The following is a 27,853-nucleotide window of genomic DNA, read 5'->3' as shown; positions in this document are numbered from 1 at the left end:
TCAAAATTCACTTTTTACAAAGTTATTCTTGAATTGATAAGGAATAACATCAATTAGTTGAAGCTTATTGTGCAAGTACAACCTGACGAAACAGTGTTCTCTGGTCCTCAGTGCAAAACACACAATCGGACATAACACAGACAATGCACATGCAGGATAAGTATTTGTGTATATATTTTGTGAAGTATGAGGGTCTTGGAGGGTGAGTGTGAGCAGTTCCTTTGGTCGTTCAGCGTTCTCACTGCCTGTGGGAAGAAGCTGTTCCTCATCCTGGTGGTGCTGGCTCTGATCCTCCTGGATCTCTTCCCCGACAAGCGCAGCTAAAAGATGCTGTGTGCAGGGGGGAAGGGGTCCTCGTGATTTTGTGCACCCACTTCAGACAATCCCAGTAGATCACTCACACGATGTGGTGTCACTGCTGTTAAAAGATGGCAATTAACTGCATCACTTACCTGTGTGAATACAATGAACATGGCATTGGGGGTGGTGGGTGTCATTTTCATCCTGGCACTTTCCATGCAAGACGAGTAGTATTAGAGACTGTGTTTCGACCTGGCTTTTCTTGGTTCAGTGTGAACAACCTGACTTGGCTTTAAACATGGGCTGTTCATATGCCAATTAGGTGGGATCTCTGTGTAAAAGGGGTAGTAATTTTACCTCTCTGTGCCCTTTGGGAGAAAGTGGGGGTCCAAGAAGGTGGGACTTCCCACTTCCCTCCTCCCAGAAGGGCAAACATTGAGAGTGTGTTAAGGGTGAAAAGGAAAATGTTTAAAGGGAACATTAGGGGCAACTTTCTCATGAAGAAAGTGGAATGAGTTGCTAGCTGAATGCCAGCTCAATTTTTAGCATTTAAGAATTTGGACAGGTACGTAGGTGGGAGAGGTATGGAGGGCAGGTCAGTGGGACTAGGCAGAAGAATAGAATTTTTGGCTTTTGTTACCCCCAAGCGTACATCCCTGCAAATCTTCTCTGCACTCTTTCTATCTTATTGATATCTTTCCTACATTTAGGAGACCAAAACTGTATTGAAATGCATTAAATTTATGCAAAAGAAGAGAAAGTGAGGTCGTGTCTGTGGTCTTGAAGGATTATGTGCAGCATTGGTCAGTGTTGCTGTGGAGGAGTCTGATGGTAGAAGGGTAGCAGCTCTTCCTGAACCTGGTGGTGTGAGTCTTGTGGCCCCTAGACCTCTTTCCCATTCGCAGCAGCAAGAATGGAGTATGTGCTGGGTGGGGTGGATCCTTGAGGAGATTGCTGTTGCTCTCTGATAGTGGTGGGTAGGGTTTACCTGTCATGTCCACTACCTTTTACAGGGCTTTGTGCTCGGAGGGTGGTATTGGTGTCCCCACACCTTGAAATTACCAGAACCTGGGAGCATGAGATGTAAGGATGACTGGATTGTCTGGGACTGATTCCCCTGGAGATAAGGAGGCTGATGGATGAACTTCTAGAGGTTTATAAAATCATGAGGGGCATTGATGGGCAACCGGTGATGGACTTTCCCAGCATTAGGGGAATTGGGGGGTGGAGAGAAAGAAGATTACTTTATATAAAGCAGCCAATTACTTTATATAAAGCAGCCATTCTCAATGGGGGTAGGGGCACAGATAGAAATTATAACTTGTTTTAATGTAATGGTTAGGAGAGAAGTACGGAAGATGCCAACTAAACGACTGCTTCATGGGGAAGGGGGCCCGTGAATATTGAGCAGAATCCAAAGGGGGCCACAAGGTTGATAATGATTGATAGAAAGTACATTTTGTCTGTCCAGGTCAGTAGTGGAATGTTGAGCACTGTCACACTGAGCCCTGGCCCACTGCAGGACTGTATGCTTAGCCCCTGTTCTCACCACTGGCACATGACTGCGTCATCAGGTCCAACTCCGATAAGGTCATTGAGTTTGCTAGTCGGCCCCGTTAGCCACAATGATGAGTCGCACTACAGAGACGAGGTGGAAAATCTGGTGAGATGGTCAGAGTATTAACGTGGATAGGACGGAGGAGATGATCGGGGACTTAAGGAGGACCAGGGACCACCACCCTCCACTAAACATCAACTCTGTGGTGGAGAGAGTGCAGACACTAAGTTCCTTGGAGTTCACTTCACTAGTGACCTATTGTGGACCCTCCTCATCTCTTCACTTGTCAGGAAGGCGCAACAGAGACTGTACTTCCTGAGAAGACTAAGTCAGACAAGGCCACCATCATGTCAACCTTCTACAGGAGCTCTATCGGGAGTGTCCTACTGGCTGCATCATTGTGGGAATGGTTGTAGCAGAGAAATGGATCAGAAGTCAATGCGCAATGTGGCAGAGAGGGTCACTGGGGTTTCTCTCCCCTTCATCGATGTGATCTACTGAGATTGTTGTCTGAAGAGGGCATGGGTCGAGTGATTCCTGGAGGGCTTGGCAGTCCAGCAGGTCACAAGACACGGGCATGACCATGCCAAGCCTGCCCCTAGCGCTGCGGTAGAGCATCCGGCCCCTGCAGGGGCCACCAAGAGCATAACCAGGGGCACGCTGCTCTAGGCCTCTGCTTCTCCCACCAGCGCTGGGGAGCCAAGTCAGCTCTGCTTGTTCCAGGGAAATGAGCAGGCCGGCTGCTTTCAATGGCTGCGGCGGCTGGCCAAAGACTCAGCCTCCTCTACTTGCGGGACTCAGTCAGCGGCCAGCGGTTCCTCGTCAACACTGGGACCTGGATCAGTGTCATTCCGGCCACAGCCATCGAGTCCAGGAACCGGCCTCGAGGACCTCCCCTCCGTGCGGCCATTGCAACGGAGATCCAAGCATATGGAGACCAAACTGTCCACTTCCAGATTGGCCAGCAAAAGTTCTCATGGAGGTTCACCGTCTCGTCCCTTCTGACCGCCATACTGCGTGCCGACTTTCTCCTCGCACACGGGCTTCTGATGGATATTCAGGGTGGACACCCGTACTTTCCAGGCTATTCGCCTCGACGCTTCCTGCACAGAGTAGCTGCAGACAGCCATGATCAGCATGCCCAGATACGAGTTCCAGCGAATCCTGAATGAGTTTCCGACCCTCCTCAACCAGAATTCTCTGCTGCCTCGCCACGCCACGGGGAGTTCCACCACATCCCCATCCAAGGCATGCTGGCTCCTGCCTGACAAACTCCAGGTGCGAAGGAGAAGTTTTTGCTTCTGTTGGAGCTGGGGATCATTCAGTGGTCCGACAGCCCATGGGCCTCGCCACTCCACCTGGTGCCGAAAGCCTCCGGTGGCTGGCGCCCTTGCAGAGACTATCGATGGCTCAAACAAGGTGATAGTTCCTGACCTTTACCCCATCCCTCACATCCAGGACTTTACGGCCGACCTGCATGGTGCGAGGATTTCTCCAAGGTTGACCCAGTGCACCTGGAGGGCATACCCAAGACTGCCATCATCACCCTCTTCGGCTTGTTAGAATTTCTTCGCATGTCGTTTTGGCTCAAGAATGCCGCCTAGACCTTCCAGCGCCTCATGGACTCAATGGACAGGGACCTGGATTTCATCTTCATTTACTAAGACGATATCCTCATTGCCAGCAGGGATCGGGCGGAACACAAGACCCACCTGCGCACCCTCTTCTCCCGGCTGGCCAACTTCAGCCTCACCATCAACCCAGCCAAGTGCCAGTTTGGGAAAGAGTCCATGCAGTTCCTGGGCCATACCATCACGGCCAAGGGAGCCACGCCCGCTGCTACGAAGGTCGCCGCTATCAAGGAGTTCCCATGAACAGACACTCTCAAGGGGCTGCAGGAGTTTGCGGGTATGGTCATCTTCTACAACCAATTCTTCCCGGGAGCTGCGCGCATTATGCAGCCGCTATTCGTTCTCATCGCAGCCAAACACAAAATGCTCACCTGGACCCCAGAGACCTGCAGTGCATTGGAGGCCACCAAGGATGCCCTCATAAAGGCTACCATGTTCGCCCACCCACACACCGAGCTGCATATGGCAGTCTCCGTTGATGCCTCTGCCACAACCGTCGGCGCCATCCTGGAGCAGCAGGTGAATGGACAATGGAAGCCGCTGGCATTCTTCAGCCGGCTTCTCTGCCTACCAGTATAGGGCTTTTGACTGTGAGTTACTGGGCATGTACCTGGCGGTGCGGCATTCCCGCTATTTCTTGGAGGGGGGGACTTTTACCCCTCATCCAGGCACTCGCAATGGCGAAGGACCCCTGATCGGCCCGGGGTAAACTCCGACTTTCATGTCGGAGTTTACCACTGACATTCTGCACAAGGCGTGGAAGGACAACGTGGTCATCGATGCAGTCTTGTGACCGGCCATCTGCGTGCTGACGCCCGGCCTCGACTTCAACCAGCTTGCCTGGGACCAGAAGTCCGACGAGGAGATGCGAGCCTTCAGGACTGCCATCGTGGGCCTGCGGTTCCGAGACCACCCGACTCCGAGTGGCAGAAGCACCATCCTGTGCGATGTCTCCATGGGCACCCCGCGGCCGGTGGTTCCCCGGCAGTCTTCCATCACATCCACGACCTTTTGTACCCGTCCATCAGGTCCACGGTCCGGATGATGGCAAGTAGTTCGTCTGGCACAGGCTGCGGAAGCAGATCGCGGGCTGGGCCAGAACATGCACCCATTCCCAAATGTCCAAGGTACACAGGCATACCAGGGTGCCCGTGCAAGAGTTCGAACAAGTCCGGGAACGGTTCAGCCACATTCACGTGAATATAGTCGGGCCCTTGCCCATTTCCCGGGGCAACTGTTAGCTGTTCACGGTGGTGGACCGCACCACTCGTTGGCCTGAGGCAATCCCGATGCCTCCACGGACTCCTGCTTCCGAGCGCTGTCGCACGGTTGGGTTGCCTGGTTTGGCGTTCCGAATCGCCTCACCAGCGATCGGGGGCGCCCAGTTCACCTCTGCGCTCTGAGCACAGCTCGCGAACAGGTTGGGGATTGAGCTGCACCACACCACAGCCTATCACCCGCAGACCAATGGGCTGGTCGAGCGTCTGCACTGCCACCTGAAGTCGGCACTTGTGGCTCACCTCACCGGTCCCGACTGGGTGAACGAACTGCCTTGGGTACTCCTTGGCATCCGCTCCACACCCAACCAGGATCTGCAGGTGTCATCAGCTGAGCTGGTCTACGGTGCACCGCTGGCACTTCCTGGTGAGTTCATCAACGCACTTCACAACCCCCAGTGGTCGCTGCACAAGGTGCATCCCCACTTCTGGGCCCGCTTGGACTCCTTCCACCGCCCAGACACTGCACACTGCCATCTCACATCCCGAGCGAGCTGCTTTCCACAGAGTACGTTTTTATTTGGCGGGGCTTGCCCGCAGCACCTCTGCAGAAACCTTGCGAGGGGCCATACAAGGTTGTCCAGCATTCAGGGTCATGCTGGACATCGGCGGCAGGCGAGAACTGTTTACTATGGACAGGCTGAAGCCAGCACACCTCGACCCCACCGAACCAGTGATTGTGGCCCAGCCCAAGAAGCGAGGCTGCCCAGCTAAGAAGGACATTGGTGCCAGTTCTGGGGGTGGGGGGGGGGGGAGGGAGAGGGGGAGAGGGCTGTGTGGCGGCACACCACTAGGCAGGTGAACCAGCCCCGTTTGTAATCGACGCGGTGGGGCAGCCGGCCAAAATGGTGCTGTCGGGGGTTTCCCCTTCTCAGGGCTCAGAAGCTCACGCTCGGGTGACGTCAGCGCCCCCCACAGCGCGGTTCTCAGCCAGGTCTGGGCTGGGAATACAAGTCCAGCCTGCAATAAATCAGTTCTGCTCACTGAGCTCAACCCGTCTGGTTGTGTGTTCTTTCAGTAGCAGTGTAACTGCCGCTACAATTTAACAGTATTTATTTATTTTTATGTCTGCACTGCATATAAATTGCTTGTAAATGTGTGCTCGGTCTTTGTGTTTGTTTTTACACTAAAGGCTGAAGAATGCTGTTTTGTCCAGTTGTACTTGGCAACTGTATAAGAATAAACTTGAACATTTTCAGATAGTGGTGGTTTAGAGGGGTGAGGGATCAATGCACATGGGACCTGCTTGGGTCAGTATGGTAAAACTGGGCTGAAGGACCTGTTTCTGTGCTATTCGATGCCACAGGTATCAGACATTTCTGTAATTGCAGGTGGCGGAGCATGCTTGCACAGAAGCCAGTGAAAGTGTGTGTGTGTGTGTGTGTGTGTGTGTGTGTGTGTGTGTGTGTGTGTGTGTGTGTGTGTGTGTGTGTGTGTGTGTGTGTGTGTGTGTGTGTGTGTTACTGGCCCAAGACAGTAAGATACAGGAGCAGAGGTAGGCCATTCAGCTTATCGAGTACGCCCTGCTGTTCTGTCGTGAGCTGATCCGTTCTCCCACTCAGCCCCTCTCCCCATAACCTTTGATACCTTGACTAATCCAAAACCTATCAATCTTTGCCTTAAAGACCCAGCCTCCACAGCTGCCCGTGATAGCAAATTCCAGAGATTCACTGCTTGCTGGCTGAAGAAATTCCTCTGCATCTCTGTTTTATGTGGGCACTCTTCAATCCTGAAGTTGTGCCCTCTTCTCCTAGACTCTTCCACTGTGGGGAAACAACTTTGCCACATCTACTGTCCAGGCCTTTCAACATTTTGTTTAAAAACTTCTGAGGTCCCCCCTCATTCTTCTGAACTCCAAGGGATGCAGTCCAAGAAACGTCAAACATTCCTCGTATGCTAATCCTTCATTCCAGGAATAATTTGTGTGTCTTTTCTGTACCCTCTCTAACGCCAGCACATCCTTTCTTAAATAAGGAGGCCAAAACTGCCCCATAACCAAGTGAGGCCTCACCAGTGCCTTATAAAGCCTCAACATCACATCCTTGCTCTTGTATCCTCTCCCTATAGATAGGAACACCATCATTGCATTCGCCTTCTTCCCTACCATCTCAACCCGGAGGTTAACCTTCAGGTGAATTTTGAGGTTTCTCCCCATCAAAATTACGTTTCTATAAAATCCCGTCTCATTCTTCTAAATCCCAGCAAGTACAGTCCCAGACGACTCAATCTCTCCTCATAGGCCGACCCCCTCTTCCATGGTATCAACCTGTTGAACTCCCTCTGCACCACCCCCCAAAGCCAGTCCATCCTTCCTCAAGTAAGGAGACCCGAACTGCACCCAGTTCTCCAGATGTGGCCCCACCAGGACCATCTGGAGTAAACCAAACCACTGGACTACCCCAGCAGATCAGGCAGTATCCACAGAGGCGGGGGGGAGGGGAGAGGATGACCGAGGTTTCAGATTGAGAACCTGTGTCGGATTAGGTCTTGGCAATTAAACCAAATTCACCCCCCCCAAAAAAAAACTGAATAAATAAATGAACAAAGTAGTCAGTGAGGTTTGGGAGGTTCCTGACAACTGTGGCGACAGTGGGATCAGAGTACTGATGGTCTAGGTGAATGGGTGGATTCGCTCAAGCAGCCAAGTGCTCCCTTTCAGAGTGGTTTAAAGTTTTCCAAAGGTTGGAGAGCACTGGGTAAAGGGTGCCCTAGAACCATGGAACATTACAGCTCAGAATACAGGCCCTTCGAGGCTGGGCCAAATTGTTACCCTGTCTCATCCCTTGGGCCTGCCCCCAGTTTATGTCCCTCTGCACCCTCATCCCACACCCATTGGCCTGTCCAAATTCCTCTTCAGTGATAAAACTGAGCCCGCATTCACCACTTCAGCTTGTTCTCCACCCCCACCGCTATATGAAGAAGTTCCCCTTAAACCTTTCCCCTTTCACTTTTAACCCACGTCCTCTGGTTTGTATCTCAGTGGGAAAAGCTGACCTACATTTACTCTGTCTGTCCCCCTCATAATTTTAAATCCCTCCATTAAATCTCCCCTCATTGTTCTACACTCCAGGGAATAAAGTCCATACCTGTTTAACCTTTCCCTGTAACTCAGTTTCTGAAGTCCAGGTCTTGCTAAAGTCCATATAGACAACATCAACTTTCCTGGTAACCCCAAAACACTCAATAAGATTGGTTAAGCACAACCTACCACACAAGGCCATGATGACCATCCCTGATCAGTCCCTGGCTGTCCAAGTACTTTTATATCTAATCTCTTAGGATACCTTTTCTGTCCGCAATGCCTTAAACCTGTGTTATCATGGTGTCTGAGAGGGCAGGAGACCGCACCAGGGTTTCGGCTCCCCACACCCATCAATCTGACCAGGACTTGGCTCTCCGCCGCAAGTTGGCAGGCGACACTAAGATTGGAGAGTTTGTGGGAAGTGAAGGAGGTTTTCAAATTTTGCAGGGGAATCTAGACCAGCTGGAAAAATGGCCGATGGAGTTTAATGCAGACAAGTGTGAGGTGTTGCATTTTGGAAGGAGAAACCAAATAAGGACGTACACAGTGGACGGTCGGGCACTAAGGAGTGCGGTAGAACAGAGGGATCTGGGAACACTGATACATAATTCCCTGAAAGTGGCATCACAGGTGGACAGGGTTGTAGAGAGAGCTTTTGGCACATTGGCCTTCATAAATCAAAGTATTGAGTACAGGATCTGGGATGTTATGGTAAAGTTGTACAAGACATTGGTGAAGCCAAATTTGGAGAATTGTGTGCAGTTTTGGTCACCGAACTACAGGAAAGACCTCAATAAGATAGAAAGAGGGCAAAGAAGATTTTCTGGAATGTTGCCTGGACTTCAGGAACTGAGTTACAGGGAAAGGTTAAACAGGTAAGGACTTTATTCCCTGGAGCGTAGAAGAATGAGGGGAGATTTGATCGAGGTATTTAAAATTATGAGGGGAACAGAGAGTAAATGTAGGTCAGCTTTTCCCACTGATGGTGGGTGAGATACAAACCAGAGGACGTGGGTTAAGGGTGAAAGGGGAAAAGTTTAGGGGGAACTTCTTCACACATAGTGGTGGGGGTGAATGTGGGCTCAGTTTCAACAGTGAATAAGAATTTGGACAGGTCCATGGATGGGAGGGGTGTGGAAGGTGATGGAGTGGGTGCAGGTCAGTGGAACAAGGCAGAAAAATCGTTTGGCACAAAGTAGAAAGGCCGAAGGGTCCCATTTCTGTGCTGTCATGGTCTGTGTGTGTATCAACCTCACTTTTCAAAGGCAAAATCTGTGGCAAGCAGCTGAGCTCTTCCTGTTTTGTGGTCCTGACTCCAGCACAGGCAGCCTCTCTGGTGTCCCTGAGCCTGGCTGGGTTGGGGGGGTGCATTTGGGGAGGTTTAGAGAATTAGGGTTTGAGCAGGGAGAGGGGACCGGGAGGAAGGTCAGGCCACGACAATGTTCACCTGATACACGTTGAAGGTCACCATCCCATCTCGATCAGTGTCCAACTTCACAAAGGTCCCTGTGATGAGGAAACAATAGGTCATGGTTTGCCACTCACCACAGCACAGCCATTCAGCCCTTCTGGTCCATGCTAGCCCCAAGACAGCCAACACATCAGTCCCCCACTTCCCAGCCTAATTTCCCTGTCACCCTACACATTAAGCCCTATAGTGCTCTCGTCAACCCCTGTGGTCTCGGGGGGAGGGGACGGACCCTGCAGTCTCTGGGGGGTGGGGCCCCGTGATCTCTGGGGGGGTGGGGCCCCGTGATCTCTGGGGGGGGGCCCCGTGGTCTCTGGGGGGCAGGGGCACGGACCCTGCTGTGTCCGGGGGAGGGCATGCACAAGCCTGTAGATTGGATCAATGGGTCAGTGAATCTTCATGCATTCACACAGCCCTCTTTTTTAAAGTTTATTTAGTATTTTTTCAATAAGAATAAACAGACTTTTACAGAACAAGTAGTCTAATAATAAAACAATAAAACAAATCCAACCCTCCCCCTTCCCACAACAGATCCCTAAAGGAAAGCATTAAAAATAAACAAAAACATTCAGTAATTTACGATATTACTAAATTCATATTCTTCATATACGGTGTCCACATTTTAACAAAAAAATCATAATTATTATGGAAATTATGTTATTTTCTCCATAAAGATACACTACTTCAACTCATGATGCCATCGAACTACATTTAACTCCGCTTCATCTTTCCAGGACATAGCAATACATTTACGAGCAACTGTTAATGTTAGACGAATAGACGCTGTCGGAAACTTATCCAACCCCTAACGGAGTAAAATAACCTAACAAAGAAATGTTTGGATCGAAAGGAAATTGAATTTTAAACAAATTTAGTAGAAAATTCCTAACTTTAAACCAGACAGGTTGAACTTTATCACAAAACCACACAGAATGTGGAAACGTTCCAACACACAATCCACACCTCAAACACAGATCTGAATTACTAAATCCATAGTTTTTTCCATTTTTTAGGAGTTAAATATAACTGTACTATATCTTACATTAATTAATTTAATCAACCCACCATAAACGCATATTTTCCCAATCCACCTGACTCATCTCACAACTTAAATCCTGCTCCCATTTAATCCTAGATGGATCTAATTTTTTTTAACCGTTGTATTTTGTAATAATGCATACATTTCTGATATAAAACCTTGATCTGAAAAATAAGAAACCATAGATTCAAATTTAGTTAACTTAGAAATTTTCATTTCTCTTCCAAAATTATCTTTCACTAATGCCCTATTTTGGTAATAAACAAACAGAGAATTCTCTAAAATCCCAAATTTCTCTTTAAGCTGATTAAATGATTAAAAATTTACCACCTTCAAAACAATCCTACAATCTTTTTATACCTTTAATCCACCAATCTTCTAAAACTATTATTCAATGAAACAGGAATCAATTTATTTTGATATATTGGGGTTTGAACTGATAAACTACCTTTTGATCCTATTAATAAATTCCTTTTAGTCCAAATTTCTAATAAATGTTTCAAAATTGGTACATTATATTTCTGTAGTAAGATAGTATTCCATTTAAATACAAACTGATGAGGACAAGGTTCCAATATCGCAGCCAATTCCACCCTAGCCCAACTTGGAGGGTTCAAAATATCTAACATATGATTAATAAATTTTAATTGAGCTGCTTTATAATAATTTCAAAAATTAGGTAATTGCAAACCTCCCAAACCAAACTGTCAGGTCAATTTATGCATCACTACTCTTGCTAAATTTACTTTCCATAAAAATTCTCGAACTACTTTATTTAAATCTTGAAAAAAAGATTTCGGAAGAGAACAAGGAATCAATTGAAACAAATATTGAATTTGTGGAAAAATATTCATCTTTATACAATTTACTCGACCTATTAAAGTTAAAGGTAAATCTTTCCATTTAATCAAATCCACTTTAATTTTTCTCATTAATTTAAATTATACAATGATTGGAAATTTACATCAATCATTATCCCTAAGTACTTAATTTTATCAGTTCATTGAAATTCTTTCCCTGTTCTCCTGATCTCTGCAGCCTCTCCGTTTTTTGCCTCTCTACCCGCCCCTCCACTTTGTATCATCTGCAAAGTTATAAACCATTTATTCCATGATCCAAATCAGTGTCATTAATAAGACATGGGGCAAGTGCTCAGTGAAATTTCAAGGAGTTACTGGCAAGATTGATGCAGAGGGTCAATTCAGATTCAGCCCCACTGCTGTGGGACGTGACTTCTCTAGCACAGTGGATAAAGTCCGGTTGCTTTCTGAGCAGGTGTCAGTGAAGCAGGTTTGTGTAATTTAGTCAAGTTTAGTCATCTCTGTGTAAAAGGAATTAATTTCTCAATCGTATGGTGAAATTTGATCTACAATTCGATGAGGATGTGCCGTGGGTAGAATGACAGCTCCAGGGACCTGAGGTCCACCCCCACCGCAGTCCGTGCAGAGTTTGCGCGCTCTCCCTGTGACCTCACTGAGCACTCTGGTTCCCCTCCCACGTCCCAAGGATGTGCGGGGGTTGGGAGAGTTAATGGCCTGCTGCAAATCGTACAGGCGTCAAGTGTGTGGGGGAGAGGGGCAAAATCTAAAGGTGGGGGGGGGTGGTGGAAGTTGGCGGTGATGTGGAGAGAATGCACGACGGGGAGAATTGGACTCGTCTGGGGTGAGGGTAACCTCCTCTGTTCAGGGACAGAACTACTAAGATTAAAATTACTAGGATGTTGCCCGGATGTCAGGAGCTGAGTTACAGGAAAGGTGAAACAGGTACGGACTTTATTCCCTGGAGCGAAGAAGAATGAGGGGAGATTTGATAGAGGTGTTTAAAATTATGAGGGGGACAGACAGTAAATGTAGGTCGCTTTTCTCACTGAGGGTGGATGAGATACAAACCAGAGGACATGGGTTAAGGATGAGAGGGGAAAATTTTAGGGGGAAATCTTTCACACAGGGTGGCGGTCAATACAATGCTGTTACAGCATCTGTAATTGGGACTGGGGTTTGAATCTTGCACTGTCTAGAAGGAGTTTGTATGTTCTCCCCATGTCTGCGTGGCGTTTCTTCTGGGAGCTCTGGTTTCTTCCCACGTTTGAAACGTACAGGGGCTGTAGGTTAATTGGGCAGCACAGACTCATGGGCTGAAAAGGCCTGTTAGTGTGCTTTACGTCTAAATTAAATTAAAATTTAACAGAGTAGTGGGGGTGTGGAAGGAGCTGCCAGCTAAAGTGGTGAATGTGGGCTGAATTGATATTTAAGGAAAAATTTGGACAGGTGCGTGGATGGGAGGGATATGGGCTGGGTGCAGGTCAGTGGGACTGGGCAGAATAATAGTTTGGCACAGACTAGAAGGGCTGGTTTTCTGTGCCGTAGTATTCTACTGGTTGGGAATGGAGGTGAGAGTGTACAACAGGCCAGTGATTTTTTTTCTCCCCCCCACCCCCCAACGTTGGCACTGTTCCAAGCATGAGCTGTGTTCTCTGATCTCTGCTGCCTTTGTAGACTGGGATCAGCTGTGACGGGAGGTGGGCAGACATCGACCCATTGCGTGAACAGAGTGCAGGGAGGCCATTTCCCTGACTCGCAGGTTGCTTGGTTTCGCTCTGCCCCTTTCTTTCAGCACTTGGATGGTTCATTTCAGAAGGGGGTGGGGGGGATTGTCTTTACCCTGGTCTGGCACTTGCTGTTTCCGAGCATCCCCCTGCTTTTGTAGTGAGGGTTGGCTGGGAGCCTTCTGGAAACAGAACTTGGGGCTAACTAATCAGATGAGGCTCTTATCTCCTTGAGTTCGAGTCCTGCACCTCTTCAGTTGCTGTGTTTCTTTTGAGTTGCAATTTCCTTCCTGCATTATTTCCTGCACTCTTGTTGGGAAAGCATTGCTGATAGATTGCTGTTGTGAAATTTGTTGCAAGTTCTGAGTCCATCCCATGCATGTGTGCTGAAGTCTCCTCTTTTATCATCCACCCCTCCCCCCGCCTCATCACCACCTCCACGAGCTCTGCATGCTGCAAGGTTGGTTTGCCGGTTGTCTGGTTTCTGAAATGTTATTGCTGTCTGGTCACAGAGCCATCTGCGCCGCTGCCCTCTGCACCACTGCCAAGTTGTGCGAGCACCTCTGAGCCAGTGACGCCACTCCCACTGCCTCCTGTCTCCTCTCAGCCTTGGGCCAAGGCTGTGGATACTCCCAGCGCACCCTTGGACCACACCCCGCCTTCTGCCGTTCTCCGCCCCTCAGAGGAAGCTGCTCTGTCCGACACGGAGAAGGAATTTTTGGGAGCCACCGTCATTCGGGGGATGGGTGGCCCCCAACAGGTTGGCAGTGGCTCCGAAGTTGGAATGCCACTCAGGGGGACTGTAGCTGGAAGCTACAGTTGGATGAGCCAACCTGGACTGCTGTTTGGGAAGGAGGAAGACTCGCCGGCGCCGGCCAATGCCGGGAAGCACCATCAAATGGAGCTAGGTGCTGGGAAAGACCAAACCAAGATGGAGGTGACGAGAAGTGATCCATCCTCCGTCGACTCTTCACAGGAAGAAGACTCGTTGGAAAAGCTCACACCTGACTCGCCATTCGAGCTCCTTGCCGAGATCCAGGATAAGGGTCCCCGTGAAGAAGGCCATCTTCGGCCATCGCCAGCCTCCGCTGGTGTGCAGGGGCCTTTCTTCTTCACTGGAGGAATGGACGGAAGGCCGTCCGGGGAAAGCACATGTGGAAACGGCTCCAAACTGGGTGTTGTTCCTCTGGGACCCCAGGTGCAAGGAGAGGCCGGGCTGAAGACAAGAGATGCAAAGCCAAACTTCCCATTGGGTGACCAGCCTGAGGTTCAGGAGGACAGTGGCACAGGAGGCAGCCAGAGAGTAGAGGAGCATGGCGGGCAATGCATAAAAGCAGAAGCTGTTGAGTCGTTGCCCAAGGGAGTGGTCATCAAGAGTGTTCAGTCTTCCCCCTCTGGAACAGTGCCCAGCCCCTGTGGACTACAGTATAAAGGTGTATCAAATCTCGAAGCTAACTTGCTCCAGAATTCTTCAGACATGGAGACTGGGCCAGTGACCATTCCCACAGGTGAGGTACAGCTCTTGAGACGGGTCTACTCCAAACCGCCTATTATGGACAAGCCAGAAGTGATCTTGACCCACACACCTGGTGCCAAGACTCCAATAGACAGAGGAAATGAGGCCCATGCCCCCTCTCCAGAGATGCCAACCAAACACCCAAAGGATGGCTCCTCCTCAGAAGAGGAGCTGAAGACACCTTCGTTCCTTCGTCACACTCCTCGATGTGTTGAAGAATCTGATTCGGACCAGGGTGCACCTCGAGCTGCAGCTGTTACCGCTGCAGCTGTCCTGGACCATGTTCCTCCTGAGGCACTGTCAGTGGATAGTAAGGGATCTGGGATTGCTCTCCTCGAAGGGCCCCTGGGTCACAACCCCTTAGTCCAGAAAGAGAAGGTTGAGCCGAAGGTAATGAGTCATTTTGGTGAGCTGCAGAACGTGGTTCTAGACTCCATGATAAACAGTGCTGAGATCGCGCAAGAGCGGGGTATCTGCAGCAGAGGTGATGAAATGATCAGACCCACGACCCAAAATGACAAGGAGACTAAGAATCATCCTGAAGACTTCAACTCATCTAAGATGGAGGAGGAGATCCAGCCGGGATTGGTCGGGGCGCCCCAGGAGATCCAGCCGAGAGTGGCCGGGGCACCCCAAGAGGAGATCCAGCCAGGAGGTCCACCTGAGACTATGACCAGAACGCAGGCCATGAGATGGTCCCACCGCGATGTTGAGTCTCCTGCTCCAGAGGTGCTACCACCCCTACCTATGGCTGACCATCTCCCATCCAAGTACCAGCAGCCAGCAGTAGACAGAGCTTGCAGGCAGCAGTCAAAGACCAGTCCTGTGAGCTCGCCGGTCCCACTTCGGCCGGATCTCCCGGCTCTGGACAAAGCTGCTCCTCTGCCATCCACCTCGCCTGACCTTGGGCCCAGGGAGGAAGCGCAGGAGCTGGCAGTGGAGCTTGGGGACACTTCTGCTCCTCTACAGGAGATGATTCGCCGGTCAGAAATCCAAAGAGGGCAGCTGTCCAGGGAGAAGCAGGTCCTCCCACCACCGCCCACTCCAGGAGGGGCCCCAGTCCAGTCGGTCGTCACCCGATCCACTCCCACTCTTGCAGAGACAACATCCACCGTGCTCAAGCCCGAGCCCTTGTCGTTGGCAGAAGATGAAGCCTCAGACCTGCAGGTTGAGGACACGGTGGGGCAGTTCCCTCTGACCCAGGAGACCAGGCTGACCGCTGTGCCGTTTGGCGGCCCATTGCTGGGAAGGGGCCAGGAAGTAGACCCAGCAGCCAAGGAAGGAGGAGGAGTCGGTCCAGGAGAGATGAGCCCACTCTCTCCCCAGGATTGGACAGTCTCAGACCCTGCCCTGCCTGAGGCATATCCTACTGACTCCGGACAGAGAGAACGGGAGCCCCCAGAGGCGGTGGTTGGTGGGGAGGATGCAGAGAGGCTGAGCAGAACTACAGGTAAAAGCTTCACTCCCTGCTCCCTTGTTAACCACTTTTGTTTAAGCCACTCTAGCTCTCTGCAGCACTGGTCCAGCTCCACTTGACCTTGTGGCGTGTTTGTGTGTGCATGAGAACATCAGTGTGTCCTTGACGACGAACCTCAAACTTGATCCATGATGGCAACGTTCAGCTTTTTTTTCAATTCCTCTTTCTCTCTAGCTTCTACAACCCTCTTGAGATCTCCAATCCCAGCTTCTCATCATCCCCCACATTTCCCACCCCTCTGCAATTGGTAGCCCACCTGGGCTGTAGAACTCTCTCCTTTTAAACCCACCCCCCTCCTCATTTATACATTTTTTTTTTTAAGTTATTTGAACCCTACTTTCACTAAAAGTTGAGATGTCTGTTCTAAAGAGCTACTCCTGCACTGGGACTTACACTTTGTAGAGGGAGGTATGTAATCCTTTCTTTAAATTTAGAAATACGGCATGAGAGCAGGCCCACCCATTTAACCTCCAAACTCTAGTGCGTTTCGAACGTGGAGGGGGTGGGGACACCCCACACAGACACAGGGAGAACGTACAAGCTCCTCACAGACAACGCGGGATTCGAACCCTGGTTACTGGCGCCGTAACAGGGTTGTGCTAACTATGCAGCCTCTGTGACACTGAGGAGATTCCCCCCTCCCAAAAATTATTTTACCCACCCCTCCCATTCTTGAGCCCCAGTTCCTGATCTAGTGAGGAAGCAAGGTTTCCTTCCTTTAACAGATGCTGAATGATGGAGAGTCATTTTTTTTACAGCTCACTTCCAGGGAGGCTAATCCCAACACAAGTTTTGACTCCATTTCGACGGACTCTCTGCCTTGCATCTAGCCACACACAAGACTGAATGCTTAAAAAAATAGATAAAATTCACACCGTTTATGTTGCATTTGACAAACTATAACAGGGATACAGGGCAATGCTTAAAAAATGCTTAAAAAAATAGATAAAATTCACACCGTTTATGTTGCATTTGACAAACTATAACAGGGATACAGGGCAAGTCAGGGCCAAAATGTGTGTACTTGTTAGTCGGCGTCCTGCGGTCCGTCGGCTGGGCGCGCCAGTCTTGATTCCTGCGGTGGGTGCCTGCGCGGTGGGTTCGCGTCCTGTCGCTCGGTGGGGGCGCAGGCGAGAGTGAAGGGCCCTCACGACATTGAATTCACTCCCCTTCACTCTCGCCTGACCGCCAGGATGCGAACCCGCCGCGCATACTCCCCACCGCAGGCTCACGCGTGCACACAGGAACTGAGCAGGCTGTGCGGAATACCCAGGACACCAACTAACAAGGTCAGTCCAGGGCAGGTGATGAAATTTGGATTAAAAGGTTTGCTTTAGGACTTGTTTACTCACGCATGCGGGCAAAATTTTAACTTGAGTCCTTTTCAAGATGTGATTAATCCTCTGGTCCCAATTACGGTCATAAGTCAGGGAGTGACTGCATTCTAATTTACTGTTTGTATTTTCTTAGAAGAAAGGAGGCCATTCAGCCCATCAGGTCCCTAGCAGGGCTCTCTCAACACTCCATTCCCTTATCTCTCTGTTACCTATTCCCATGGTCTCTTCCCCATACCATCCTCACCCGCATATCAGGGGCGACAGCCAAATTTGTTTAATTAATAAACCCACCCCATCCACATGGCTTTGGGATGCAAGAGTCCAGTCTTGGGGAACGTGCTGACACTGCACCACAGGTTGGGGGGGGGGGGGGTGCGGGGAGGTGGCGGTGGTTGAACCTGGGTCTCTGGGCTCTACCTGCACCTGAGTGTCTGGGCAGACCACAGAGCTGGATGACCTGACTGGAGAACAGTCTGTGTGGAGATGTTCGGAAACTAGGCCCTTCAGCCCATTGAATCTATGCCATCTATTTACACAAATCCTATTTTATTTCACATTACCACAACTCTCTTGGGATTCTACCACTTGCCCATATACAAGGGGTGATTTATAGTTTATCTTTGGGACACCTCAACCCTGTTGATATTTTGAGTGAAAAGGCAGAATCTAATCAGTTCCGGAATACAGAACGGGCCTGGGGGCAATTACTAAACCACTTGTATGGTCTGTCGTGAGGTTTTCCCAAGCAAGCACTTCCTGGTATTTCAGAGTTGTCTATTTTGAATTCCGCACAGTGGCCAACCATTTCAATTCAATGCCCTGTTCCCTTGCTGACATGTCTGTCCAAGACTCATCCACTGCCAAACGAAGGCCATCTGCAAATGGAGGAACAACACCTAGAATTTCATCCAGGCACTCTTCAACCAAATGGCATTTCTGTTAGGCCCATTCATCATGTCCCTGTCTCCAGCTCCCCACTTACGTCACTCTCTGTTCAGAGAGCTGCCCTTCCCTCCCCCATCACCAGCTTTTTTTCCTCTTCTGCCCTCCCACCCATTTCCACCTTTTCAGATTTATTGCCAGACTACATACGTGACGTCACATACAGCCCTGAGATTTTTATTCCTGCAGGTGAGGCAGATTTGCCACTTATTGGTATGGCAAAAAAAAAGACTGCACACATGTAAACCGATAACGAAATGTATTAAATTAGGACTTACAGCAGGGTAACACGAGTCCATGCTGCCCAATTGACCTATAACCCCCCCCCCCCCCCCCGGTATAATTCGAGCGATGGGAGAAAACTGGAGTCCCCGGGGAAAACCCACAGACACGGGGAGAACATGCAAACTCCTTACAACGTGCGATTCAATCCCCGGCAGTGTAAAGAAAGACATTGCGCTAATCGTGTCGCCCCAAATATGAACAACAGACCATTGATTTTCTTTCCACTCTGTATTGCACAAAGTGCAAAGATCAGAGCCCTTAAATGAGTCCCTGATTGAATTGGACATCCTACCCCACTAGTTTTAATCAGGCCCTCACCTGCCTTTTTTTCTCCTACCTTGACGAAGGGCTCAGGCCTGAAGCATTGGTTGTATAGCTTTCTTTCTCCTGTGTTTGAGGGAAAACTGCGTGACTTGCTGAGTTTCCCCAGTGAATTTTGTTCATTAATTATCAAATCGCAGCGTACCTGCCCCACCGTGCAGTTTGCGAATTGGATCATGCTCTCTATTTATTTGGGGGTGAGCTGCATCAGTTCTGACGGGGTCTGGGTGAGGAGTGTGGGTTTGTGTGAGTGCTACAATTGATGCTGGAGACACCGGCGAACAAGTTTGTGTGTTTAAAAAAAAAAAAACCAGTGGGTGCAAATGGACGGGTATCCACAGGGATGGATCATTGATGGGAGATGGAAGTTCAAAATGCAGCGGGCCTGAGTGGCAGCGGCGGGGGGGGGGGGGGGTGGTTGTAGAATGGAGTGGTTAAATACATTTGTGGGGGGGGAAGAATTCTATTCTCAAAAAATTGCATCGTAAAACTGCTTGATTATTGTAAAAACTATATTCAGTTTAATGATGTTCTACGAGGAAGGAAATCTGCCTTTCTGACCTGGTCCGTGGCTGGACGTGGCCCCCTGCCCCTCCCTCCCCCAATCCTGGTCCAGGACTACATTCTCCACCCCCCCCTCCCCAAAAATCCTGTTAAGATCGCTCTTTCTGGGAGCTTGCTGTGAACAGATTGGTTGCAGTGTTTACAACAAGACTGCCAGGAAAAGCAGAGAGAAGTGATATCAGGCAGCATAAACTTTTGAGCATCTGTTATCCATGTGACATTGAGCCCCGACAAGGTGAGAAGGGCTTGTTCTGGATTGTGATTTGGGGGCATCTGCCATATCCTCCAGATTGTGGGTCTGCTAGTTAGACTGTCTATCTCACTCAGTGTGCTAGGATTAGATGGCCCAGTGTGGGTGCTTTGAAGGTCTGATTCTGTGTGACCCGCCTTTCTCTTTCCTCCCCTCCCCCGCCCCCCCCCCCCCCCATCCCCACCAGGAACCTGCTTCCACCCATGTCCTGGCATTGTGGTAATGGGTAGAGGGGTGGTTGGGTGTGTAAGGTCCTGGCTGTCCACTGATGCAGATAGACATTGTGGTCAAAGTAGTATCCACGTAATGGTCAACTCCATAAATTTAATACGGACAAAATGTCTGCAAAATTCGACTTTCACCCTAGTAGATGTGGTTATTTCTCTGCATAAGATGGGCTGAACGGCCTCCTTGCACAACAATCCCTTTCCCTTTAACCGATTCCACCCCTCACCCATGCACTGGGGTCACTGATACAGTAACAAGGTTGTGCTAACTGCTATGCTCTCCGTACCACCCCAGTGTGGACGCGGCATGGACAGAGTCGATGTAGACTGCTTTCCGTGGTGGGAGAGTCTAGGAGAAGAGGACACAGCTCCGGGATTGAAGGGCGTCCGTCTAGATCAGAAATGCGGAGGAATTCCCTCAGCCAGTGGGTGGTGAATCTGCAGAATTCGTGGCCACAGGTGGTTGTGGTGGCCGGGTCATTGGGTATGTTTAAGGCAGAGGTTCTTGATTAGCCAGGGCTTCAAAGGTTATGGGGAGAAGGTCGGGCAGTGGGGCTGAGTGGGGAAATGGATCAACTCATGATTAAATGTCTTGTGGTCATCTCTAGCCTTCATTCAGACATATGGAGGGAAATGGGAGAGAAAGGGCAGCCATGAGGATATGATTGTGGGGTTCACTGTGGGGAAGAAACTGCATTTAAGCCTATTTCTGAGTCCTTTCACACCCTTGAACTTGATCTCTGACAGGAGGGATGTGGTAGGACATTGTCCATTAGCTATCTTTCCCAGGCAGCAGGAGGTGTAGACAGAGCCCGGGGGGTGGGGGGGGAGGGGGATTTGAGTGATGTTCTGACCGACGTTCACCACCTCCCGTGACTCCCTCCGGTCGAGCAGGGCAGCTCCCATCCCAGGCTGGGGCTGCACCTAACTCGCCACTGGGCTCGAGAGGGTGGGCAGGGAGCACTGCGGAGGGTCGGGGAAATGGACAGTTGCACTTGCTTCGAGCGCTCCAACAGAGGTTATTTTTTCTCTCTTCTCCCCCCACCCCCACCCTTTCTCTTCCTGCAGTGAAGGATTTGGTCTACTGGAGTGACCCCAAAAAGACAGGGGCAGTGTTCGGTTTGACCCTGACCCTCCTAGTATCTCTAGCTGTGTTCAGCGTGGTCAGCGTGCTGGCCTACCTTGTTCTCGCCCTTTTATCTGTCACCATCAGCTTCCGCATCTATAAGTCGGTCATCCAAGCCGTTCAGAAAACCAATGATGGGAACCCCTTCAGGTAATTCAATTATTATAATTTAATTTAGACCTAGAGCACGCTAACAGGACCTTCCAGCCCACGAGCCCATGCCACCTGATTAACCTACATCCCCTGTATGTTTTGGAGGATGAGAGGAAATTGGAGCCCCCGGAGGAAACCCACGCAGACATGGGGAGGCTGTGCAAACTCCTTACAGACAGCGCGGGATTCGAACCCAGGTCATGGGCACTGTAGCAGCCCCACCCCACTAACCACAAGGGATACGGTGTTTTCACTAGGGGTGGTGAGAGGATTTGGGGAGCAACAGAATCAGAGTCGTTGGCATGAGGAAATCCCTCAATTTGGCAGGGTTCCTGGGAGAAGGCAGGACAAGTGGGGCTGAGAGGTAAAACACATCAACTGTGATTCCAATGGCAGAGCAGCTGGCCTAATTCTGCCTCTGGGTCTGCAACCGATGGGCCGACTGGCCTAAATCTGCGTCTGTTACTCCAATGGGAACAGGCCATTTGGCCCATCGAGCTTGATCCACTTTTGTATTTGCCCTACTCACGGCGGGTGAAGATGCCACCTCACTGCTTCTGAGACCCGGGTTTGATCCCTGCCTGTCTGCACTGCAGAGTTCGAACGTTCTCCCTGTGGCTGAGCATGTTCTCCCCCCCACCCACCACATTCTCTGCTCTTTCCTTCCACCTCCCATAGATGTGCAAGGTTGGTCGGTGACGGGAGAATAGGGAAGTGAGAGGGAGTAGATCACAGCAATGGAGAGAGACGGTCTGAAATTGGCATGGATGGTAAGAAGAGTGTCCTCTGACATACGGAAGTGGGAGATGCATTTACTGTAGCCAATCCCCACCTCTGGTATCCCTGTCTGATCTGGAACTGGTCTTGATTTATTAGAACGATACCAGGAATGAAAGGGTTAGTTTATGAGGAATGAATCTCTGCTCTTGGACTGTACTCATTGGAGTACTGAAGGATTGGAGGGGGGGGGCCTCAGAAGCATTTTGAATGATGAAAGGCTGGACAGAGTAGATGTAGCAAGGATGTTTCCCATGGTAGGAAAAAAAGACACAACTTCAGGATAAAATGGCATCATTTTAAAACATGTGCTTTGAAATGTCTTTAGCCAGAGGGTCATGAGTCTGTGGAACATGTGGCCACAGGCGGATGTGGAAATGAAGTCGTTGGGTGTATTTAAGGCAGGGATCGACAGGTATCTGACTAGTCAGGGCATCAAGGGTTACGGGGAGAAAGCTGGGGAGTGGGGGTGAGTGAGTGGATGGATAAGCTCATGATTAGAATGGCGGGGTAGATTCGATTGGCCGATTTCAGCTCCTATATCTTGATATTGTGACATTTGAGGCACATTTTAGTAATGACTAAAATATCTTGAGATACAAACTAGAGGACCTAGGTTAAAAATGAAAGAGGAAAAGTTTAAAGGGGACTTCTTCACCCAGAGAGTGGTGGGAGTGTGGAACGAGCTGCCAACTGAAGTGGTGAATGTGGCTCAGTTTTGTCAATTAAGAAGAATTTGGACAGGACCATGGATGGGAGGGCTATGGACTGGGTGCAGATCAGTAGAATTGGGCCAAAAGAAATGACTCAGCACAGACTAGAAGGGCTAAAGGGACCTGTTTCTGTGCTATAGTGTTCTGTGGTTATATCTTGTTCCTCTTGGTCTGGGACCCACCTTGCCAGAGGTCACTGCGTATTTGTCAGGTTCTGAGGGCAGAGTTCACTCCTTATAAGAGGGTCTCAAGCTTCTGCTTAAGATCGGGAGACTATAGATGCTGGAATCAGCAACTAAGCCCTATCTGCTGGCAGAACTCAGGTCGACCAGAGTCTCTGGGAGGAAAGGTATGGCCAATGTTTTGGGTTGGAACCTTTGGTTAAGATCTCTGTTTGCAAGCACATCCCTCCAACGTAGGAGATGACAGAGGTCTCGTTGAGCAGGAAGTTACAAATTGCATCTGGAGAAGTGCGTGAAGTTCTAGTCTCCTTACTCGAGGAAGGATGGACTGACTTTGGAGGTGGCACGGAGGAGGTTCACCAGGTCGATTCCAGAGATGAGGGGGTTGGCCTATAAAGAGAGATTGAGTCGCCTGGGACTAGACTCACTGGAATTTAGAAGAATGAGAAGGAATCTTAATGAAACATATGAAAGGCAGAGATAAGATAGAGGTGGGTAAGTTGTTCCCATGGATGGGGGTGACCAGAACGAGGGGACATGGCCTCAAGATCCAAGGGAGTAGATTTAGAACGGAGATGAGGAGGAATTGCTCCTCCCAGGGGGGGCGGGGGGGGAATCTGTGGAATTTACTGCCCATTGAACTCAGTAAATATATTTTAAGACAAGGTTGGATAGATTTTTATATCGTAGGGGAGTTGAGGGATATGGGGGGGTAAGGCAGGCTGGTGGAGATGAGCCTCTCATCAAGTCAGCCATGACATCATTGAGTAGAAGCTCAATGGACCAAATAGCCTGCTTGTGTTTTGGAGACCAGGGGAAAGCTGGGAGCGGCTGATACTCCAAGACCAGAAGAGCAGCCCCATCCTAGCACAGGAAATCAATCTTCTCCCTCTCTCTTTACCTCTCCAGAGTGTATCTGGAGCAGGATATCTCTCTGTCCGCAGACACCTTCCGCAAGTACTGCGACACAGCCCTGGCGCACGTGAATTATGCTCTCAAGTACCTGCTTCAGCTGTTCCTCGTTCAGGATCTGGTGGATTCCCTCAAGGTCAGTTTGACTGCCTGCCATATGAAATGCACCTCAGCTCGTTATGATAAGAGGTCCAGATTTCAAGTTTATTTTTAGAGCACATTCAACCCTGAGATTCTTTTTCCTGTAGGCATGGCAGAGTCAACACTTATTGGTAGTGCAGAAAATAACTACACATCGTACACGTGAACAAATAAAGAAATATAAACAAACCCTGCAATACAGAGAGGAAAAAAAATCAATAAAGGGCATAAGTCAGTGTCCGTAAATGGGTCCCTGATTGAGTTTGTTCTTGAGGAGTCTGGTGGTGGAGGGGGAGCAGCTGGTCCTGAACCTGGTGATGCAGGGGCTTGTGTACAGAAAATAGCTATGGCAGGGACGTCCAACCTTTTACCTTCCATGCGTCAAAATAAATGGCAACAAGGAGGTCTCAAGAGACAGAGAGAGCGGGCCTTGGTGGCGGATTGGGCTTCGGTCTTTTAATAAGTTGAGATCTAACGGGAGGGGCGAGGGACGGAGCGGAGAAGAGAGGTTTGTGTTCTTTGTACGTCGGGGGTGTGGCATTGCTGGCAGGGGGAAGAAATCGGACAGACCAGGCGAACTGGGCTTCCATTTACGCTAATTGTGCCTCTTTCCAGGTGGGGAGAGGTGCGGGGGGCCTGGGATGGTGGATACCACTGGGGGCCCGGCTGACGGCTTGTCTGACTTCAGTGGAAACTGCTCAGTGGTGCCCAGGGCACACGCCATGCCTGCCATACCTTAGATCTGCCAGTGTGGTGGTACGAGTCTTGTGGCCCCTCTTTCCTGATGGCAACGGTGAGAACAGAGCATATGCTGGATGGTATGGATTCTTCATGATCGCTGCTGCTCTGACTCATACCACCAGGTTCAGGAACGGCTGCTCCCCCTCCACATCGGACTCCTCAATTACATACTCAATCAGGGACTCGTTTACGGACTCTGACTTGTGCACATTACTAATTTTCTGTATTGCAGTTTGTTTGCTCTCCTCCGTGTTTACATCTCTCTCTCTCTCTCTCTTGTATGCATATCATTATCTTGAGTAGGGTTTGCCCAACTAATAAGACCATAATAAATCATCTATTCAGGCCATCGAGTCTGCCCCTGCCAGTCAATCATTAGCTGATCCATTTCCCCACTCAGCCCCCACCGCCTGGCCTTTCCCCCCCCCCCCCCAAGACCCGGCCTCCACAACTGTCCATGGCAACAAATTCCATAGATTCACCCCCCACTCCGCTGAAGAAATCCCTCCGCATTCCTGTTCTAAGTGGACACCATTTAATCATGAAGTTGTGTCCTCGTGGGAAACAACCTTTCTACATCGACTCTGACCACGCCTTTCAACATTCATAAGTGTTTCAACAAGATTCCCCCTCCATTCTCCTAAATTCCAACGAGTACAGACCAAGAGCTGTCAAACACTAACCCTTTCATTCCAAGAATCATTCTTGTAAACCTTCTCTGAACCCTCTTCAACATCAGCCCATCCTCTCTTAAACGAGGAGCCCAAAACTGCTCACATGAGGTCTCACACCAGGGCCTTATAAAGCCTCAACATTTCATCCCTCCTCTTCTATTCCTCTTGAAATAAATGCCAACATCACATTTGCCTTCACCCCCACCTCGACCTGCAAGTTTACCTTCAGGCCATCTGCACGAGGACTCCTGGCTCCCTTTGCATCTGGGGATTTTCAGTTGTATCCTCATTTAGAAAACAGCCTGCCCGGTTATTTCTTATACCAAAGTGAACGACTGCCTGGCCCGCAGCACGAAGGAATCTCAGGGTTGTATGTGATGCCATGTATGTACTCTGACAATAAATTGGAACCATCCTTGGTTTTAGATCTCCAGCTTAATTACCTCCCCCTGCCCCCCTGGTGTGCTGATGACCAGCAGTGCACATGACACTTCAAGACCACAGAGTCCACCTCGCTTTCTCATCTTTTGCACAAATGTATTTATTTTTAAACTTAATTTATAGCAATATTTGCACGGTAATGGTGCTGCAAAACAACGCTTTTGCGACCGTGCTCGTGACAGTAAATTCCCTATTTGCCCTCTCTCTCTATCTGAACACCCAAGTTCCTGGCATGGTTATTTGCTGGGGAACCCCCAGCTCCCCTCTAACTCAGTTTGTTGTTTGTGTCTACAGCTTGTGGTCCTGATGTGGCTGATGACCTATGTTGGGGCAGTGTTCAATGGTTTAACCCTTCTGATCCTGGGTAAGCTTGGCCCTCCGTCAAGGGGTGGACTCCATGCCTCGCTGACCGTATTATTCCTTATTTGGAACGAGACCCAGCTTCGTTGCCGAGTTGCCTGCAGTTGTTAGAGTGCTGGCTCGAGAAGTAATTGGGGAAAGATGATGGAATGTCATAGTTTAGCGCAGAGAGAATTTAACCTTGCAATAGGCAGTTACACAGGGCCATATGAAACATGGCACAATACAGGCCCTTCGGCCCTCAATGTTGTGCAAACCTATACACAGTTACAAAAAAGTCCCTTCCTCGTTACCCTCTGTTTTTCTTCCATCCATGTGCCTGTCTGAGTCTCTTAAATGCCCCTATTGTTCCACCCTCCCACCACCACCCCCGGCAAGGCATTCCAGGCCCCCACATCTGTGTTTATATATTTATTTTTAAAAACTTACCCCTGACACCTCCCCTAAAACTTCCCTCCCTTCAGTTTGTACAGACGTCCTCTGGAGTTTGCTACTCCTGTCCTGGGAAACAGGCGCTGGCCGTCCACCAGTCGACGCCTCTCAGAATCTTGTCGACCTCGATCAAGTCTCCTCTCATCCTTCTTTGCTCCAGAGAGAAAAGTCTCAGCTCTGCTAACCTTGCCTCATGAGACTTCTTTCCCAATCCAGGCGACATCCTGGTGAATCCCCTCTGCCCCCTCTCCACAGCTTCCACATCCTCCCTGTAATGAGGTAAACACAATACTCCAAGTGGGGTCTCACCAGAGATTTGTAGAGTTGCAACATGACCTCTCGACTCCTGAATTAATCCCCCGACTAATGAAGCCCAGGATCCCATCGGATTTCTTAACTATCCTATCAACCTGCATGGTGACCTTGAGAGATGCATGGATTTGGATCCCAAGGTCCCTCTGTTCAGATTTATGGACAAGACTCTATTTGTGGCACCACATACAACCCTGAGGTTCTTTCCTGCAGGCCAGGCAGAATTACCACTTATTAGTAGTGCAAAAGAATCTACTCAATGTACACGTATAAACAAACTGTGCAATACAGAGGGTATTTTTAAAAATCAGTAAAGTGCACAAGTCAGAGTCCTTAAACGAGTTCTTGATTGAGTTTGTCATTGAGGAGTCTAATGGTGGAGGGGGAGCAGCTGTTCCTGAACCTGGTGGTGCGAGTCAATAGTCCCTAGACCTTTTTCCTGAAGATCACAGTGAGAATAGAGCGTGTGCTGGGTTGGGTGGTGGGTCCTTGATGATCGTTGCTGCTCTCTGACGGGAGCTTTCCCTGTAGATGTTCTCGAAGGTGGGGAGGGCTTTGCCTGAAATGTCCTGGGCTGTGCCCACCACCTTTTGCAGCCTAGGTGGGGGTCGCTGTTTCACAATAAGTAGAGTTCCCCTTTAAGAGGGGGGTGAAGGTAATGAGTCTCAGGCCTATAGAACCACCATAGAGCACTACGGCACAGAAACAAGCCTTTCTGCCCATCTAGTCCATAGCAAACTATTACTGTGCCTTGCCCCAATGACCCGAACACAGTCCATACCCCTCCCATCCCTGTACATGTCCAAATTTTTCTTAAATGACAAAATGGAGTCCGTACTCACCACTTCAGCTGGCAGCCCGTTCCACACACCCACCACTCTCTGTGCAAAGTGCAGCCTTTGTGTTGAAGGAGAGGGAGATTGAATCTTGCTCATTGAGGGTAGTGTGAGGTTGCTGGGGTGGGGGAGTTGGCAGATTAACTGTGGCCTCATTGACTGGGAGGCAGGCTCGAGGAACAGAATGTCCCTGGAGTTCTATGCTGACATCCGACTTGATGGGACAGGGAGAACTGGCAGAGGTTTGGGGGGAGGGGTCAACATCCACCTCGAGTCATACTCTCCTTTATTCTG

General features: G+C 49.7%; 1 protein-coding gene and 1 long non-coding RNA gene across 6 annotated transcripts in view; one reads left to right on the top strand and one right to left on the bottom strand.

Moving 5' to 3' along the window:
* LOC138740911 (uncharacterized) lies at nucleotides 1-27,838 on the bottom strand. Its single transcript, XR_011343208.1, has 3 exons — nucleotides 27,566-27,838; nucleotides 9,236-9,294; nucleotides 1-418 (listed from the first exon to the last, which is right to left on the bottom strand). It is a non-coding gene; the product is annotated as an uncharacterized lncRNA (long non-coding RNA).
* Nucleotides 1-27,853, top strand: part of LOC138740910 (reticulon-3-like) — a 35,297-nt gene that overhangs the window by 3,564 nt on the left and 3,880 nt on the right. Inside the window, exons 2-6 of one of the 5 annotated variants that reach the window (XM_069894227.1) lie at nucleotides 13,353-15,806; nucleotides 20,055-20,243; nucleotides 20,828-21,035; nucleotides 23,620-23,758; nucleotides 25,914-25,983. In XM_069894227.1, coding sequence (XP_069750328.1) covers nucleotides 13,353-15,806; nucleotides 20,055-20,243; nucleotides 20,828-21,035; nucleotides 23,620-23,758; nucleotides 25,914-25,983 — 3,060 coding nt within the window. The remainder of the gene's footprint in view (nucleotides 1-13,352; nucleotides 15,807-20,054; nucleotides 20,244-20,827; nucleotides 21,036-23,619; nucleotides 23,759-25,913; nucleotides 25,984-27,853) is intronic. The other 4 variants (XM_069894229.1, XM_069894231.1, XM_069894230.1 and 1 more) reach the window with 4 other exon arrangements.

This window comes from Narcine bancroftii, chromosome 8, assembly GCF_036971445.1.
Source record: "Narcine bancroftii isolate sNarBan1 chromosome 8, sNarBan1.hap1, whole genome shotgun sequence".
Lineage (NCBI taxonomy): Eukaryota > Metazoa > Chordata > Chondrichthyes > Torpediniformes > Narcinidae > Narcine > Narcine bancroftii.
Note: the sequence above shows the minus strand (reverse complement) of the source record. Positions and strands in the feature narration are given on the sequence as shown.